This window comes from Podarcis raffonei, chromosome 9 (genome assembly GCF_027172205.1).
Source record: "Podarcis raffonei isolate rPodRaf1 chromosome 9, rPodRaf1.pri, whole genome shotgun sequence".
In the NCBI taxonomy this organism is placed as follows: domain Eukaryota; kingdom Metazoa; phylum Chordata; class Lepidosauria; order Squamata; family Lacertidae; genus Podarcis; species Podarcis raffonei.
The window spans coordinates 30,576,541-30,594,237 of NC_070610.1; the positions used below are offsets into that span (position 1 = coordinate 30,576,541).

Sequence of the window (17,697 nt, forward strand, 5' to 3'; positions counted from 1 at the left end):
CCTTCTCCTCCTCGGTTTTTTTTTGTATCGCGGAGCACGCATGCGCGAGGCCTTGTCCTTATAAGGAGCGGCCGGTTCGCATTCTCCCGCCTTCCCCTCACACCCGACGCGATTGGTCCGGACGGATGGAACGTCAGGAGGCCAACGCGGAAAACGAAGGGCGGGGTCTCAACTTTAAAGAGACACCACTCCGTGGAATTACGGTTTCCCCTCCTTCCCTTCCTGCCGGTGCCTGTTCTCAACGGAACGATCAGTCTCTCCCTCTCTCTCTCTCTCTCTCTCACACACACACACTCTTTATCGGAACCCGCCTACTTTTTTTCCTCCAGCCAATCCGCTGCCGAGAGGGACGGAAATGAAGCCGGAGAAACCGAACGCTCCCCCCCCCGCCTCCCTCTTTCACTTGTGTCTGAATCTGTTGACAGCGGCGCGTGGAAGGGAGGAGAGAAGGGCTGGGGGAACAAAAGGGAGTTGGCGCGGGGGAGGGAGGAGGGAAAGTGACACTGGAGCGCCCACGTGGGGCTTGTGGGGGGGATGGAATGTTCTGCTTCAGGACCACTTTGCCAATAACAGTGTGCTCCCAAACGTTGTTGTTGTTTAGTCGTGTCCGACTCTTCGTGACCCGATGGACCAGAGCACGCCAGGCACTCCTGTCTTCCACTGCCTCCCGCAGTTTGGTCAGACTCATGCTGGTAGCTTCAAGAACACTGTCCGCCCATCTCGTCCTCTGCTGTCCCCTTCTCCTTGTGCCCTCCATCTTTCCCAACATCAGGGTCTTTTCCAGGGAGTCTTCTTTTCTCTTGCGATGGCCAAAGTATTGGAGCCTCAGCTTCAGGATCTGTCCTTCCAGTGAGCACTCAGGGCTGATTTCCTTCAGAATGGAGAGGTTTAATCTTCTTGCAGTCCATGGGACTCTCAGGAGTCTTCTCCAGCACCATAATTCAAAAGCATCAATTCTTCCGTGATCAGCCTTCTTTATGGTCCAGCTCTCACTTCCATACATCACCACTGGGAAAACCATGGCTTTAACTATACGGACCTTTGTTGGCAAGGTGATGTCTCTGCTTTTTAAGATGCTGTCTAGGTTTGCCATTGCTTTTCTCCCAAGAAGCCGGCGTCTTTTAATTTCGTGGCTGCTGTCAACATCTGCAGTGATCATGGAGCCCAAGAAAAATCTCTCACTGCCTCCTTTTCTTCCCCTTCTATTTGTCCATCGCACTTGCTTCAAGGGTCTCTGGACTCTTCCCCACTTCCCGTTTTATGCTCTCGACACAGATTTATGCAGAGAGAAAAGTAACTTGGTCCTAGTGTGCTGCTCGCCTTGCTACGTGAGCTACGGTGGCTTAGAAATTACCCCGCACCTGAAATGAGTGGGACTTGGAAGTTTCCAGTTGCGAGTCCAGGCATGTAAACTCGAGTGAACCGACTATAAACTGCACAAAAGAGCACACCAAACCAAACAAGTAAAGTACAACATACTAAAAAAATCAAAATCAAACCAGCCGTGCTGCAGCTCGCCTGCCCCAATCGAGCAGGAATTGAGACAAATTACTGCTGATGGTTGGGAGGCTCAGGCGGTCAGTCCTACGGAACTCAGTAAGGCTTTTTTCCTGAGTAACATACGGATGCTGTTATTGGTGGTGCTGATAACGCCAAGGTCACGGGTTCGATCCCCATACGTTGGACTAGGTCTAACATTTATATATATAAAAAAGGCGTTCTGAGAATGAGCCCCGTTCTGTTGGTGCGGCGATCTCTGTGAAAGATGCACATGCGCACTACCTGCGTGACTATGGAGGTGACGAGAGGCCCCTCCCGCGCCCACCCGCTCGGCCCTGAGGGCTTCTTGGCGGAATCAACGTGGGCTCGCGAGACGGGTTGTTGCGCGCTGCAAAGCACGCGGCACTCTCTGCCCAGGGTCCGGGGACTTTCCCCTAGGCGGGCTCAGGAGCCCAAGAGAAACAAGCGTTCTCCGCGCGTAGCCTAGAGAGCAGGTCTTTAGAACACCCTACGAAAAACGACGCAGACAGCGGGTATATAAAGCCTTGAAGAAGCGCCTTTTTTCCAGGTCATGGCGAGCATGAAAACCTTTTCTATTTTATATAAAATCGTAGTGCGGAGGTTCTCTCTCTTTTTTATGTGCGGGATTGTGGGGGGGCGGCAGTTCTTTACTACAGAAGTTCTGGGTGCGTATGCTAAACGTTCATGCAGATAGTATGCAAATATAACTCATCGCCCCGCCCTTTACTGACTAACTGGAATTGTAAGAAGCGGAGGAAGAATTCCGCCTGCTGAAAACTTCTAGGTTGTGGCTGTATAGACTGAGATGAGCTCGCTGCAAGTTCGGCCACTGCCTCAGGCGGCAGGATCCACGGGGCGTCAGATACCGCCCCCCTGATCCTGATGTTCTTGTGGCACATCTTCCCTCACCCCATTTCCCCTGGCAGGGGCCGGGTTGGACGGCGCCAATCCGGTGCCAAAATTTATTGGGCTGGTCCTGCTGTTTTCCCATTGCAGGGCTTATTTGAATCCATGCTCACAAGGTTATATTGTTCGAGATCCTGGTGGTTTTGCTTATTTTGCATATAAAAAATTACACCTATTATCGCTGTGGAAATTAGAAAGAGAATCTCTGAGCATGTGCAAAGTGCCATTCATGCTTCATTAAATAATTGTCACCCCCCAAAACTACTGGAAAGGGAGGGGAACTCAGAAAGCATAAGTGCTAGAAAAGCTTGAGGACCCCTCGTTTGTTTGTAAATGGAACATTCCATTTACCACTGTTCCAGTGTATTAGATAAGGAACGAGGGTGGCGCTGTGGGTTAAAACACTGAGCCTAGGACTTGCAGATCAGAAGGTCTGCAGTTCAAATCCCCGTGACGGGTGAGCTCCCATTGCTCGGTCCCTGCTCCTGCCAACCTAGCAGTTCGAAAGCACGTCAAAGTGCAAGTAGATAAATAGGTACCGCTCCGGCAGGAAGGTAAACGGCTTTTCCGTGTTCTGCTCTGGTTCGCCAGAAGTGGCTTAGTCATGCTGGCCACATGACCCGGAAGCTGTACGCCGGCTCCCTCAGCCAAGAAAGCGAGATGAGCGCCGCAACCCCAGAGTCGGCTACGATTGGACCTAATGGTCAGGGGTCCCTTTACCTTTAATGTATTAGATAACCATCTGAAGCAACAGCAGTAGAACAGCAGTCTTACCTTGCAACTTTTGGTGGAGCAGCAGCAAGGAGCAGTCACTTTTGTTGCCCACCCACTGAGCAGCATTGGATGGGAGGGGTGGGTTTGGGGGGAGCAAAGGGAGAGTGCAGGCAAGAGTGCACCGAAGAGGAGCAAAGAGGAGCCGCTGCCTTCTCTTGCTAGCACTCAGCTAGTGGTAGCGCTCAGGGAAGGCCGGGAGGCAGCACAGCTAGGATGTATGTGTATGTTGTCCTGGCAGGTGAATCCCTCTCAACCTGTTGACCAGATGCTTGCCCTTAAACATAAACTGCTTGAGTGTGAAGAGTGATTGTAAGTTATTTCCTCACTTTCTACTTGAAATGTGGTAGCAGAAGCAGACACTGGAGCCCAGAAGATGTCCCACATAGCAAACACTGGAGCCAGCTGCGTCTTGTATTGACTTCTTGCTGAACCAAACACCAGCTTTAAGGTCAAAAGGTAATTTGCCTGTACATCATACACCATCTGCTAGCAATGCCCTTGCACTGCTTGTTTAGTCCAGCATATATGAAAATCGAAATGTCCAAAAAGGTAAAAAGGACATCACCCACCCTGGATGTGGGGGCACACCTCATGCGTCTAGTAAGAGCTACAATAATTCTGTAGCTCTTAACACAGTACAACCACCCTAGCTGGACAACCACCAGAATTGTTAACTAGTACAGTGGTACCTCAGGTTAAGTACTTAATTCGTTCCGGAGGTCCGTACTTAACCTGAAACTGTTCTTAACTTGAAGCACCACTTTAGCTAATGGGGTCTCCTGCCGCTGCCGCGCTGCCGGAGCACGATTTCTGTTCTCATCCTGAAGCAAAGTGCTTAACCTGAAGCACTATTTCTGGGTTAGCAGAGTCTAACCTGAAGCATATGTAACCTGAGGTACCATTGTACTTTAAAAAATGTATAGTGGGTATTATGCATCCTCACTACTTCTGCTTGGCTGAAGGTGGTTATGCATTTCCAGCAAAATCAATTCAGAACAAAAAGTACCTCAGGTTGTAGCAATAAATTTAATTAAAACTGCCAACTACCTTGGCTACTTCAGTCCGCCAGAGGACAGGGTTGTGCTCCACTCACTTCCATAGAGATGCGTTACACTTTTCTGTAGCAGTGTAAAACAGAGACCCCGAATTAAATTGGAAGTCAAGGAATGTGTTAGTCTAAAACTGCTATCTCTATGGGCAGAATGATGCAAGTAGCCAAAGCTTTACCTGAAGTTGATACTGCAGTTCTCACCAACGAAAACTTTTTTTTAAAAAGTGGAAACTGCTAGATCATATGCAAGTGAAAGAGAATGCCTGGTCAGAGAATAGAAGGGTGTGTAAGGAAGTGTGTGGGGTGACTGTGCCTGCTGCTGGCAATATAAGGCTGTCAATAGCTACTAGCCACAATCACTGTTTTACTTCTACTCACAAGAGGCAGCATGCCTCTGAATACTAGAATCATAGAGTTGGAAGAGACCACAAGGGCCATCGAGTCCAACCCCCTAGCTGCTGGGAATTGCAGATGAGCTGTGTGTTGTTACACTCATGTCCTGCTTGCAGGGTTCCTACAGGTATCTGGTTGGCTGCTGCAAGGACAGGCTGCAGGATTGGAGGGATCAGTGGCCGAATCCAGCAGGATGACCTTGGACAGGAATGGTAGCCACAAGGGGATGTGACCTGAAAAAGGTTATTCACCTCCCCAGCAAAATGCTGGCTGCAGATGTGCTTTTTGTTTAACAAGCACATATTACTATACAAGGCCAAATTAAAGAAGCACAAAGAAATACACATTTGATGCTACTTTTTCTGTCACTCTTCTCATGAGTGTTGTGGATTGTACAATCTACCATGTTGTACAAATAAAAACTGAAATCAAAATTGTTTTCCCAATAGCTTTTTGCAAGAAGTTTAACCCATTAAATTTGAACAGGAGCCAAACAACTGAAAATATCTTTATTTGAATGAGTATTTTTTTCTTACAAAGGAGTCTACCTTTCTTTAACAAACAATCAGCTGCCACATATTCATTTTTACCCACTTTTGCTCAGGAACAGGGGTCACCAACATGGCACCTGCAGGTGCAGATGTGCTCAACAAGGCCTTCCCTTCAACAGAACCCACACTCATTTCTCAGGTTTGCAAATGTGGTTATGGGCCCTAAGATGTCAGCAACCCCTACTACACAATATTCTATTAAAATGCATTTGAAATCGATTTGCAAAAATTTGAATGAGTTGGATCCTAAGTCAACGTAAGGAAGTTCGTGAAAGGAGTGTTTCCTTTCTTCCTCCCCCTATCATTCCTTGGTATCCCATCTCACAGTTCAGGATGGGTTCTCCAACTCTCCAGAGACTTAGCAAAGGGTGAGGCAGGTGGCCGCAGGAACAGAAATGTTCCTTCCATAAATTTCCTTTAAGTTTCCTTAAAACTAAGCCATTGTGTGTTCTGTTGCTGAGGTGAATGGAATTATTTAAGCAACTTCAGGAAGGGCTCTGTTGTAATTTACTACTTGTATTTCATTCAGCTGCAAGAAATGCTGTCTTGCTTCCCATCTTACAGCTTTGGTCCAGATCCTGGAATTAGCATAGCTAGTTGTTGCCTTGGGATATTTATTAAATGGCACAGCAACACTCAAAGCAGTGCTGTGTGAAGAAAATTAACAGACGATGGGAAATGCTCCATCAGTGCTGTGAGAACATTTCACTGTTCAGAGAGCATTTACTAACATGGAGGTAACAGAAGGATGCCTGTACATGTAGACCTATGTGCAGACATCACAGCAGTGCAGAACTTTAGATGAGATTCAGTGTGTGAATGCAACACCTTTTAGTTAATACTTGTTGACAACTCCAAGTCATAATGCAATGCAGGTTTTAATAAAATTAGCACTTAATTTGAGTGGTTGAACTTACAAATTAATACTAGTGTGTTAAGACTGAGCAAATATCTAAGTTATAAGCATATATCGTTAATTAAATGAAATGGTAGCAGAATATTTCATAAAATCTTTAAAAATAATCCCAAATTACACAGACATAAATAATTGCTGAATATAGAAAGCTGCATTTATTAGAAAAAAGCAAAGATGGTATTTCTCACAAAATATAAGTCAAAGCTGCTTAGAGAAGTGTTTAGTGATAGAAGTAATTTGGTGATTATTGACAGACAATTTGCAAGTATGATATTAAATAGGACCAGCATATCATTTTAGTTAAAATTTAAAATATTACTACTTCATTAAAAAACTTAAATCAACTATCTTGAGTCAAATCAACTATCTTCTTTTCTTAAAACAGGCTTTTGAACATTCTGAGCAACACATGAAGCAGGTGATTAAAGGTTTGATTGAAATTTTTAGACAACCTTCTACAATCCAGATACAATGGTTCTTGTCTACAAATCTGTTCACAGCTAAAAAGGATGAGTTCTGAAGTGAGCATTACTGATACTAAATTGTAGGATTTAGAAAATTAGACTGAACAGCAAACTGTACCTTAATTGTTCCTTAAAAAATAGAAGACCTGGTATACTATTTAGCAAATAAAACAGCACACTAATGTGCTATATATGTTAAGGCATACCTCAGCACGCTTTACATCTATAACAAATTATTTACATTTGCTACTGAGTGAAAAGAACAATTCCTCAAAACTGAAAAATACAAAATATATGGGAGTCTAATACAGTGTAAAAAAAGTAATCGAGTTATTTGCGATAGAACATTATTTGCTAGTATAAACAGTGACTGTTTCACTGTTTTATAATATTTCTTGAGGATTTCTTAAAGCTGGAGGTAAATTTAATGGTTTTGATTCTTCATCAAGAAGCACCAAATCTTCAATCTCCCTTCCTTTGTACTTCCTTTTACATAATTTCACAATTACCTTTTTCTTGAGAAACAGTTTCAGTGCCTCTCTTGAAGCAACTGCTTTGGCATTTTCCTTACTTTTTCCACAGCCAGTTCCCAAATACACCGATTTACATCTCAGTTCACACACCACATTTTCCTGAGAGCTTTTATTCTGAGGTAAATCCGCCAGCTCTTTCAGTGGGACAAATTCAACATCTAATGTTGCCTTTACAGACTGAATGGATGAGTTTAAGAGTTCGACATGATTGACATTGGGACTAAACCCTCCAACAGCAACCAACTTCCAAGCAACAGCTTTGTATAGTCTATTGAAAAATGGCTGCCTCTCTTTTGCATCTTCGCTTGTTAATAATTTGCATGGCACTTTGGCAGGAACCACACTCGTGTGTGAGCTGCTTTTTGAAGCTAACGCTGCCGTATCTTCCAATGTGCCTTTCTTTTCAGATGCTAATGTGTTTTCAGATTTGGATTCTGAAGGTTTATTTAAACAGTAATTCAGCTTTGATTCAGGGCCAGGCAAAGAAGAAGCCACAGCTGATTTGTGCCTGGTGGTTGCTGTAGATTCATAATTAGCAACTCTGGCTTCTACTCTTGCTACAGTTGAAGATGCAGCAGACGCTGCCTTCTGGGCTGCGGAGACTGGCGCTGCAGATGCTACCTTCTGGACTGCAGTTGAGGATGGTGTGGGTGCTACTATCTGAGGTGCAGTCGAAGAGGCTACAGGTGCTACCTTCTGAGCTGTAGAGACTGGAGCTGTAGGCGTTACCTTCTGAACCACTTCTGATGCTGCTGCAGGTGCTTCCTTTTCAGCCACAGTCGAAGATGCTGCAGGTGCTACCTTTTCGGCTGCAGTCGAAGACAGTGGCTTCTCTGCATTTTTTGCTGCCTCTTTTCCTGGGTTCTTCACAGGATTACTATCTGTTTCCATGGGCTCTTCTGGCTTTGCAGACTCTGCATCACTGCCAGTAATTTCAGAAGCTTTTTCTGTGCCAACAGCACGCTTCTTGCAGGGCTCTTCTGGCCCTTCTAAAAAAAAGTTAAAAACAAATTATGTCTGTAATTCAGAGTAAATGTAACTGTCCTTATCACAATCAAACACACACTTTAGAAACAGAGTCAAGGAAACTGAGTTACCTTAAAGTCTTACAATTAATGGCCTCTGCAGGAATTTTATAGGCATAGAATTAATAACTGTCTGCTTTGAAGAGGTACATTTAAAGTATCATAGTTTAGATCAAATTCCTTGCTCACTACTGCCATAAAACTACTAGGAAGGCAAATTGACAGTTAACACTTCTGCATGAATTAAATCAAATTCACCTTACACTTATTTGATTGTAAGATTTACCAAAGCAAAATGAGTTAGATCAAATATTAATAATAATATCAACATAACTGACAATTTAAAGAATGTTGGCTGACATTTTTGAGAGGATAACATGTATTCATTTATTATGCTCCTATGTGTATTTGCACAGCTATTATCTGCTAACCATTGCTACTGGATATGCCTCGTTTCACCTTGGCAACCAGTTCATCTCTCAGAGTGTGGGTTGGAGCATTGGTCACTGTGATGCCTGCAGCCATGTCCATCACCTTTTCCATCACTTGCAGAGGATACCTGAAGGGAAAAGGCAACTGCAATTAGCATTTTGAGGAAAAGTTTAGTTCATATTCACTGATCCTCAAGACAGCTACTAACACATGTTGTCTGGATTGTAGATATTGCCAATTCCACCTCCACACACCCCAAGCATTAGTGCTATAAGAACTCAAGAGAAGAAGAAAAAGGGGGTAGCTATTTTCAGGGTCAGAATGTTTTCAGACATGGGTCTGGCTGCATGGGTGCTTGGCTCTAAAAAGCAATTAAAATACTTTAAATAAACTTTTGATGCCTCTGAGTTTGAGGCACTCTCCAAACCCCAGATATCTGTGTTGTGGAATAGTAATTCCATTTTTCAATGCATTGATATAAGAATGGATCAGATCAATACAAAATTACTTCTAATTAGGCCTCATTAAGCCCAATGTGAAAAGATAATGATTCAACTTAAATCTTATTGATTTCAGTGTCAACTAAATGTGACTAACTCCACCTGGATCCAGTTGATTGTGTAAAACTGGAGACCTCTTATGTTCTGCTCAAAAAATGTTTCAAGAAGCAAAGAGCAATTTATCTGCCATTCAGGGTGACTTGAGGAAAGACAGAACAATGAGATCTAGACAAGAGGAATTCAACGCTCTAAGGTTATTAGAGTCTTAGCACCGTTTAGTCACAGAATGTGTATTGAGAGTAACAAGCTTGCCTCTCATCTCAGAATATAGATTAACAAAAAAGGGGGGAAACAGTCAAAATAGAAGATATGTTTGTTTGGTTTAGCTGGCTATTACAAAGCCTTATAAGACTAGTTCTGAAGAACAACAGGTAGCAAAATGAAAGTAATTACAGGCTTTAGCACAATTGGCCTATATGGTAAAATCAGGACATGATCAACATAATGAGGGTGTTGTGGGACTACAACAGGTACACCAGGCAACTACCTTGCTAAAGGTATACAAGTCTGGTCCTGGTCAGTGCCTCAATAGAAATCACCCGGGAATCCCATGTATGTCATCCTGAGCTTCATGACAGAAGAAACATGGGATATGAATATGATAATACAGTTAATATGATTAGGCAGAAAATGATCTTGCAGTTTTTGCTCAAAAATGGAAGAGTAATGTTATTTTAGCACATAAGCCAGCTGCAAAAATATGTGCATTGGCTTGTAAAGAAAAAACAAAAGACTTACAACAATATTCGGAGAATGCCTTATTTTCCTCCTTAGGTTTATGACATCTTAAGAAACTCCTCCTCATTGTGAAATTAATTACCCTTAAAGTAACGTACAAATGTCACGCAAACGAAACGCTTTTAAGTTTCACTTCTCCTGCCAGCGACTCACCTGCATCCCAGAAATACATGGTTGGCCCACACCATAGACAGGGAGGTCAGTCGCCGTAATTCCACGCTGTCTCCGTCCCCCGCACCGCCGTCTTTCCCGCCCGGCGACAAGGGCAGGCCTTCCGCGTTGCGAATCAAGAACTCCCGGCGGTGCTGCCAATGCCCCTCGGGCTCGCACTCCGCGCGTAGCTTCTCCACCCAGCCCGTCCCGGCGTCGCCGGCTTCCTCGCCCCCTCGGCAGGGCTCGGAGTCGGGCCCCGCCGCTGGGGCGGCCTCCCCGCCGGCCATGGTGCTCGGCGGGAAGTCGCCTACTGCCGCTGCTCGCTCTCTGCGACAGGGAACTGTTCACGGCAGGCCCGGGAAGTAGCGCTGGGCGAGGCCCCAGCTTCCGCCCGAACTGGCTTGCGGCGCCTGTGGCGGACACTCAAAATCCCCTCACCGGAGATGATCGTATCAGAAGAGGCCATGCCCACAAGACCCAGTTCCGGCAAGCCATTATGACTTCATTTCCCGCGCCGACCGCCGGCCCCTGAGGATGATGATAAAAAGCTGCGCTTCTTTCCCATAGCCCTTTGCTGATCCAAGAGGGTGGGGAAGGCAAGGGTGTTATCACCACTTCCGGCTTTCATACGGCTACTTCTTGCGTGCAAGGCAGGAGCGTAATACAAACTGGGAAGGGCTCCTTTATCCCCTTAAAGCAGTAATGGCCAAACTTGGCCCTCCAGCTGTTTTGGGACTACAATTCCCATCATCCCTGACCACTGGTCCTGTTAGCTAGGGATGATGGGAGTTGTAGTCCCAAAAAACAGCTGGAGGGCCATGTTTGGCCATCACTGCCTTAAAGTGACAAACACGGCTGCCTCACGTTACCAAGTCTCTAGGGTGCCTTGCCTTTTCTTTTCTTTTCTTTGCATCAACGCGCTCCTCACACACGCAGAGATAGAGAAAGGCGTTGAGTGTCACGTAGGTGTCGCATTCAACTGAGAGCCGTGCCTCTATACTTTCATGGCTGCTTGCCCCGCCCCTTCACTCGGCGATTGGTTCGTCGTTGCCCTTCTCGCCCTCCGGAATTCCGGCGCGAGATATCATTGGACCATTTTCTCACCAATGAGGAGGCTCTTCGCTCTCGTTGCTGTCTAGTGGTACACGGGAGCCCAGCAGCAACGGAGCCAGCGGGCGCGCGGCGGCTGCACCCGTCGCCTTCAGACTGAAATCCCAAGTGCAGCCGCTTGGCCGGTGCTGAGCTTTTCGTTTAGCGCCAAAGCGCTGCTACAGCAGCATAGCCAGCCTCAGTTGCAGAAGCCATCCTGGTCCTGCGCTAGGAAGATGTGTCCAATCCTAACGTTACTTGAGAGTCTCATGGGAACACGGGTTCTTCGATAGGCTGGAGTTGGGGCTAGCAGCACACAGCGAAACAGCGTAAGCTGTCAATCATGGATTTGCAGGACGTTCCTCCCATTTGTAACATTAGGATAATAATGTGAAGGTTTACCTTTGAGCACTGTTGTAAGAAATACTGAGATAATTATTATTTTACTTTTTAAATTTGTATACTGCCCTTCATCAGTAGATCTCAGGACTGCTGGCAACATAAAATACGTATAATTTTATCCCCCATGCTGTTTAACATCTACATGAAACCACTGAGTGGTGCCATCCATAGTTTTAGAACACAGTGATAATAATAATAATTTTTATTTATACCCCAGCCAAGGCCGGGCTCAGGGCAGCTAACAAGCAATAATAAAAACAAGTTGAAGGAATACAACTTAAAAACAAGATTAAAATACAACATTAAAATATTGAAACATTAAAATATTAAAATGCAGCCTCATCACAGGAGGAGAAGGAAAGGAAAAAAGAAAGAGAGGGAGGGAATCAAATTGGCTCCAAGCCAAAGGCCAGGTGGAACAACTCTGTCTGATGGGACACAGCTCTACTTCTTTACATCTGTAGGTGTGGTGGTAGATACGCTGTACCGTTGTCTGGCCTTGGTACCCTAGACCAGACAGATGGGAGGTTGTCTGGCCTTGGTACCCTAGACCAGATAGATGGGAGGTTACATTCCCTCTGAAGGAGCTGCTACATTGCTTGGGGGGTGCTCTTGAATCCTTTGCTATCACTTGTGGCGCTGTGATCTTTTTTTTTTTTTAATAAGATATTTATTAAGGTTTTAAAGATTTATATAAAATAGAAAAAACAAAAGAGCAAACAGAAACAATAAAAATACATACAAAACACATGCAACAACAAGTATAATTTCAATCCCCTATATTCATAAAACTTACTTTCCCGACCTCCTCATACCTCCCCTTTCTGTATTCCAATCTCTAATTAGTTCAATTCAGCAAATCCTTCCCCTAATTTCTATATAATTTTTGACCTTTCTTTTCTTAATTACATAATCATTACAGCTAAAAACCACTTAATTTCAAAATCAACATCGTTCTAACATTCAATAATTTTACAATGTTTCTTAAGATAGTCCTTAAATTTCTTCCAATCTTCTTCCACCGTCTCTTCTCCCTGGTCTCGGATTCTGCCGGTCATTTCTGCCAGTCCCATATAATCTATTACCTTCATCTGCCATTCTTCCACGGTGGGTAGATCTTCTGTCTTCCAATACTTTGCGATGAGTATTCTTGCTGCTGTTGTAGCATACATAAAAAATGTTCTGTCCTTCTTTGACACCAATTGGCCGACCATACCCAGGAGAAAGGCCTCTGGTTTCTTCAAAAAGGTATATTTAAATACCTTTTTCATTTCATTATAAATCACTTCCCAGAAAGCCTTAATCCTTGGGCATGTCCACCAAAGGTGAAAGAATGTACCTTCAGTCTCTTTACATTTCCAACACTTATTATCAGGCAAGTGGTAAATTTTTGCGAGCTTGACTGGGGTCATGTACCACCTATAAATCATTTTCATAATATTTTCTTTTAAGGCATTACATGCCGTAAATTTTATACCAGTGGTCCACAACCGTTCCCAGTCCTCAAACATAATGTTATGACCAATATCTTGTGCCCACTTGATCATAGCTGATTTAACTGTTTCATCCTGTGTATTCCATTCCAACAGGAATTCCATTCCAACAGCAAGTTATACATTTTTGACAAGTTCTTAGTTTTGGATTCTAACAATTCTGGCGCTGTGATCTAAACCACTGAGCTTCTTGGGCTTGCTGATTGGAAGGTCGGCGGTTTGAATCTGTGCGACGGAGTGAGCTCCCATTGCTCTGTCCCTGCTTCTGCCAACCTCGCAGTTCAAAAGCATACCAGTGCAAGTAGATAAATAGGTACCGCTGCGGTGGGAAAGTAAACAGCGTTTCCGTGTGCTCTGGCACTTGGCATGGTGTCCCGTTGCACCAGTATCAGTTTAGTCATGCTGGCCACATGACCCGGAAAGCTGTCTGTAGACAAACGCTGGCTCCCTCAGCCTGAAAAGCGAGATGAGCACCACTCCCCATAGTTGCGTTTGAGTGGATTTAACCATCCACGGATCCTTTACCTTATCTGTCACTTGAGGTGGTCTCAGTGGTGCAGAGTGCCTTCCATCAGCTTCAGCTGGTGGCCCAGCTGTGCCCCTATCTGGACGGGGATAGCCTAACTCCTGTCACCTATGCTCTGGTAACCTCTATGTCAGATTACTGCAGTGGGTCTTCCACTGAAAACAATTTGGAAATTTCAGCTGGTGCAGAATTCAGCGGCCATTTTGCTCACTGGTGCAATACGGTTTAAGCATATTACACCAATCCTGGCCTTAACTGCATTGGCTGCCAATTACTTGTTTGGTTCCCATACCCATTTAAATGAACTGAACTTTAGTCACATACAACTAAGTCCCACTGACTGTATTATAATACAGTGGTACCTCGGGTTAAGTACTTACTGGTAATTCTTTCCGGAGGTCCGTTCTTAACCTGAAGCTGTTCTTAACCTGAAGCACCACTTTAGCTAATGGACGATTTCTGTTCTCATCCTGAAGCAAAGTTCTTAACCTGAAGCACTATTTCTGGGTTAGCGGAGTCTGTAACCTGAAGCATCTGTAACCTGAAGTGTATGTAACCCGAGGTACCACTGTATAGCTCATCCCTCCATTTCTCATAGGCGCAGCTGTCTTATACGTAAGGACTAGCATACTCACACTGTGTTGGAGAAAGTATGGGTGTAATGTTAGTCCCACAATACAATGATCTAATGACACCTCCAAAGTAACTACCTCCCTACATGAGTGCTATCATCCCCCAGAAAAGGGCCGAATTATGTGACGGGGGTAACTAAGTCATGCACTGCTTTCACATCATCTCCCCATAGCATAGGTTACTATGGGGAACAATCATTGCTCTGCTAAGGTAATGTGAAAACATTCCCTTATTGTCCTGGATCATCTTAGGGATTATTTTAGCCATATTTCTGAAGGAAATACATTGCCATTGATTGGTAATATCTGCTTTACACAAATTAATGGCATTGATTTTTTGTCATCACCCTGCAGAAGTGAGAGCTACATATCTCTCTCTTTCTGTGTATGCATATATATATATATATTTATATGTGTGTGTGTGTGTGTGTGTGTGTGTGTATTTTGGTTGGTACCCCAGGCAAGCATTAATTTGAATGCATTGCTATAAAAAAAAATTACTGGTTTTGAATGTTGTTTTAGCTGTCACCCTGACAACCTTTATTTACTTTGGCATCCTGAAAATAAAAAGATGCTTTGTATGCTACATAATTTATAACTTCCCCTTGTATAGCTGTGATATTCACATTAATTCCACTGGATGGCACCGAAGGAGGCTAGATCACATGTAAATAGCTCTACAAGCCTAATATAATTTTGAAAGTGAATTCAGGGGTTATACTTGATTTGCATCACTGCTCAAATATCAGGCAAATGCTACCTGATTTGTAATTCTGTTAGATTTGTAATCATAAACATAACTGAAGCAGTATTATGGAGCATTATGTGACTGTGTGCCTCCAGTATATCAAAGAATGTGTAGTGCCGAGTTTTGGGATTTAGTTTTGGCAGAATGCCTAGATTCATGTTTAAAGATTAGTAGAGCATTGCCTAATATTGTGTAGTAATTCCATGCTGCATTGAAAGCTCAAATATCTGTCAGAAACTTTAGAGTCCATTCCTCAGCGCCAGCCTATACATTATGCCTAGCCTGCCCATGGGATGCTGCAGAAAAACGACACCCCTATAATGAATTCTCTCTCTTCCTCTTAGAACTTCTAGAAATACTCTCCATGCATCACAGAAACATCTCCAGCTTTTTCACTTTGCTCCAGACTGCCTCCCCTACCACCCCAAAGGTCCAACACTTACAAAAAGATGCATGTCTCTGCCTTCACTTCGAAAACTGACCCTGCTGTCAGAGATGTCTTATTTTTCTCCACCCTCCACCCAAAGTCCCAATCATTGTGTTGTCATGTTTAATAGCATAATCGTAGCAGTTAGCACAAGCAGGCCAGTGGGAGAGTCACGGACAATGTTGCCATATTGGTGAGTGTATGTTTTCAGGAAATACTTGTAAAGCTGGAACAATGCATACAAATTTTTGTATTTTTATGCTGTAAACCACCCTAGGATATTTGGATGAAAGGCAGTATACAAATGTAATAAGTAAGTAAATGCAAGCAAGATTCCTTGGTAAACATCTTTTTGCATCGCCTGACAAAGCTGGGATGTTAGGTATCCCAAACTGACACGATCCCAAGAAATTCCTTTATATCAAGCCATTGAAAAAGTTTTCAGAAGTAACTTAAAGGTAGGTTACTTAAAGGTAAAGGTAAAGGGACCCCTGACTATTAGGTCCAGTCGTGACCGACTCTGGGGTTGTGGCACTCATCTCGCTTTCTTGGCCGAGGGAGCCTGTGTCCAGCTTCCGGGTCATGTGGCCAGCATGACTAAGCCGCTTCTGGCGAACCAGAGCAGCACACGGAACCACTGTTTACCTTCCCGCCGGAGCGGTACCTATTTATCTACGTGCACTTTGACGTGCTTTTGAACTGCTAGGTTGGCAGGAGCAGGGACCGAGCAACGGCAGCTCACCCTGTCGCGGGGATTCGAACCGCCGACCTTCTGATCAGCAAGTCCTAGGCTCTGTGGTTTAACCCACAGCACCACCCGCGTCCCTAACATAGGTTACTTAGATTCTGCCAACTCCTGGTAGCTTGTGAGCCCTTGCAGACTCTTGGTTCAACGACACACCAGCAAATTCACATTGTACAATTATAGTTGATTGGGAGATTGGTGCAAAAAACAACAACCCCATTTCTCCCAAAGGTCAGACTTTTTTTGCGACAAGGAAAGTAACTGCATTTAATAGATAACCAACATCGTCTAATCTTCCAGCAAACAAAACAGGATGATGCTCAATAAACAGGTCATTTGGAAGTGCCCTATGTGACACTTCTTGGGAATTGAAGCAGAGGGAAGAGATTTAGTTGATTCGCTTTCCCTCTGTATCTCCCAATCTCACCTTCTGCGGAGGGTCCCCCAACCCCCTGCAGCAGATTTGGGAGGACTGCAGCAGGGGAAGTGGTGATTAACTCAAGTTGCCTCCCTTTTCTGTTAGCAGGAGCAGGGAAGGCTCATTCTGTGAGTGCATTTATAAAATCCGAGAGTCCAACTCCTTGATATTAGGATAAAAGGAGAAACTGAAGTTTTTCAGAGATTTGAGTCCCACCTTTGTACAGAGAGAGCTCAGCTATTAGGAAAGAGCATCAATGGCTTCAGAACCAAAGAATAGCTGAAAAGTCATTGAACTATAAAGGGAAGGGCTTTTGAAAAGCAATTGGGAAAGGTTAAGTGTGAATGATGTTGTCGCTAAGGCAAGGAATTTCTGTCAGCAGCACAATTAGCATTTCACTCTGTGTGTGTGTGTGTGTGTGTGTGTGTACTCATAAGACATATAGGCAAAATCCACCACACTTTTCGATCCACCACACTCACTGCTGTGGCAGATAGAAGCACACAATGAGACTTTTATTACTCACATATCACATTAGGAAACTTTAGGTTCTTTATTGAGTCATCTGCAGTTTGACAGACCACTCTTCTTCCCAGGTTGAGAGGAAAAATGGTGACAACAGTTTATTTACTGCAGGGGTCAGCAAACTTACTGCGCCTCGGACCGGTGTCTCTAGCACTGATCACGCGGACGGCGGGGGGGTGTGTGTGCCCATATGCGTGTGCACACGCTATTTCTGGCACACTTCTGGGTCGGAGGAGCACCGGAAATAGCTTGTGTGCGTGTGCACGGCCCTCCCCCGACCCGGATGTGCACCGGAAACAACGCTTGCACATGCACAAATAACGCGCATGCGCACAAGCTATTTCTGGTGCTCCTCTGACCCAGAAGTGAGCAGCCATGCAGCGCAGTGTAAGAGCGGGCAGCGGCGGTCACCGTGGGCCAGATAAACGAGTCCTTTGGGCTTTATCCGGCCCGCGGGCCTTAATTTGGGGACCCTTGACTTGGTCAGAGCGACTTTTGCAGCTGTTCACAGTGCCAAACAACGAAGCACAGGATGGAGCTTGGGCCACTTTTTTTGTACCACATCATACATTTGTGCATTTCCACTGTTTCAGTTGCCATCAACCAAGATAGCCATAGCTTGCAGGTCTGCCACCTATCAGCATCTGAGGGATGCGATTGCTTGATGTGCATTAC

At 44.6% G+C, this 17,697-nt stretch overlaps 1 protein-coding gene across 1 annotated transcript; it reads right to left on the reverse strand.

Moving 5' to 3' along the window:
* Positions 1 to 5,140: 5,140 nt before the first annotated feature.
* CDKN2AIP (CDKN2A interacting protein) lies at positions 5,141 to 10,869 on the reverse strand. Its single transcript, XM_053402702.1, has 3 exons — positions 10,018 to 10,869; positions 8,566 to 8,693; positions 5,141 to 8,098 (listed from the first exon to the last, which is right to left on the reverse strand). Exons 1-3 carry the CDS (start codon positions 10,302 to 10,304, stop codon positions 6,960 to 6,962), a joined length of 1,554 nt encoding a protein of 517 aa, XP_053258677.1. The 5' UTR covers positions 10,305 to 10,869; the 3' UTR covers positions 5,141 to 6,959.
* Positions 10,870 to 17,697: the final 6,828 nt, after the last annotated feature.

Bases quoted from the DNA above. Each gene is read 5' to 3' on its own strand.
- CDKN2AIP (XM_053402702.1), bottom strand. From the start codon at position 10,304: ATGGCCGGCGGGGAGGCCGCCCCAGCGGCGGGGCCCGACTCCGAGCCC. The intron at 8,694-10,017 runs GTGAGTCGCTGG...TTTTCCCTTCAG, and splicing joins CATGTATTTCTGGGATGCAG to GTATCCTCTGCAAGTGATGG. The intron at 8,099-8,565 runs GTTAGCAGATAA...ACTTTTTTTTAG, and splicing joins AGGCATATCCAGTAGCAATG to AAGGGCCAGAAGAGCCCTGC.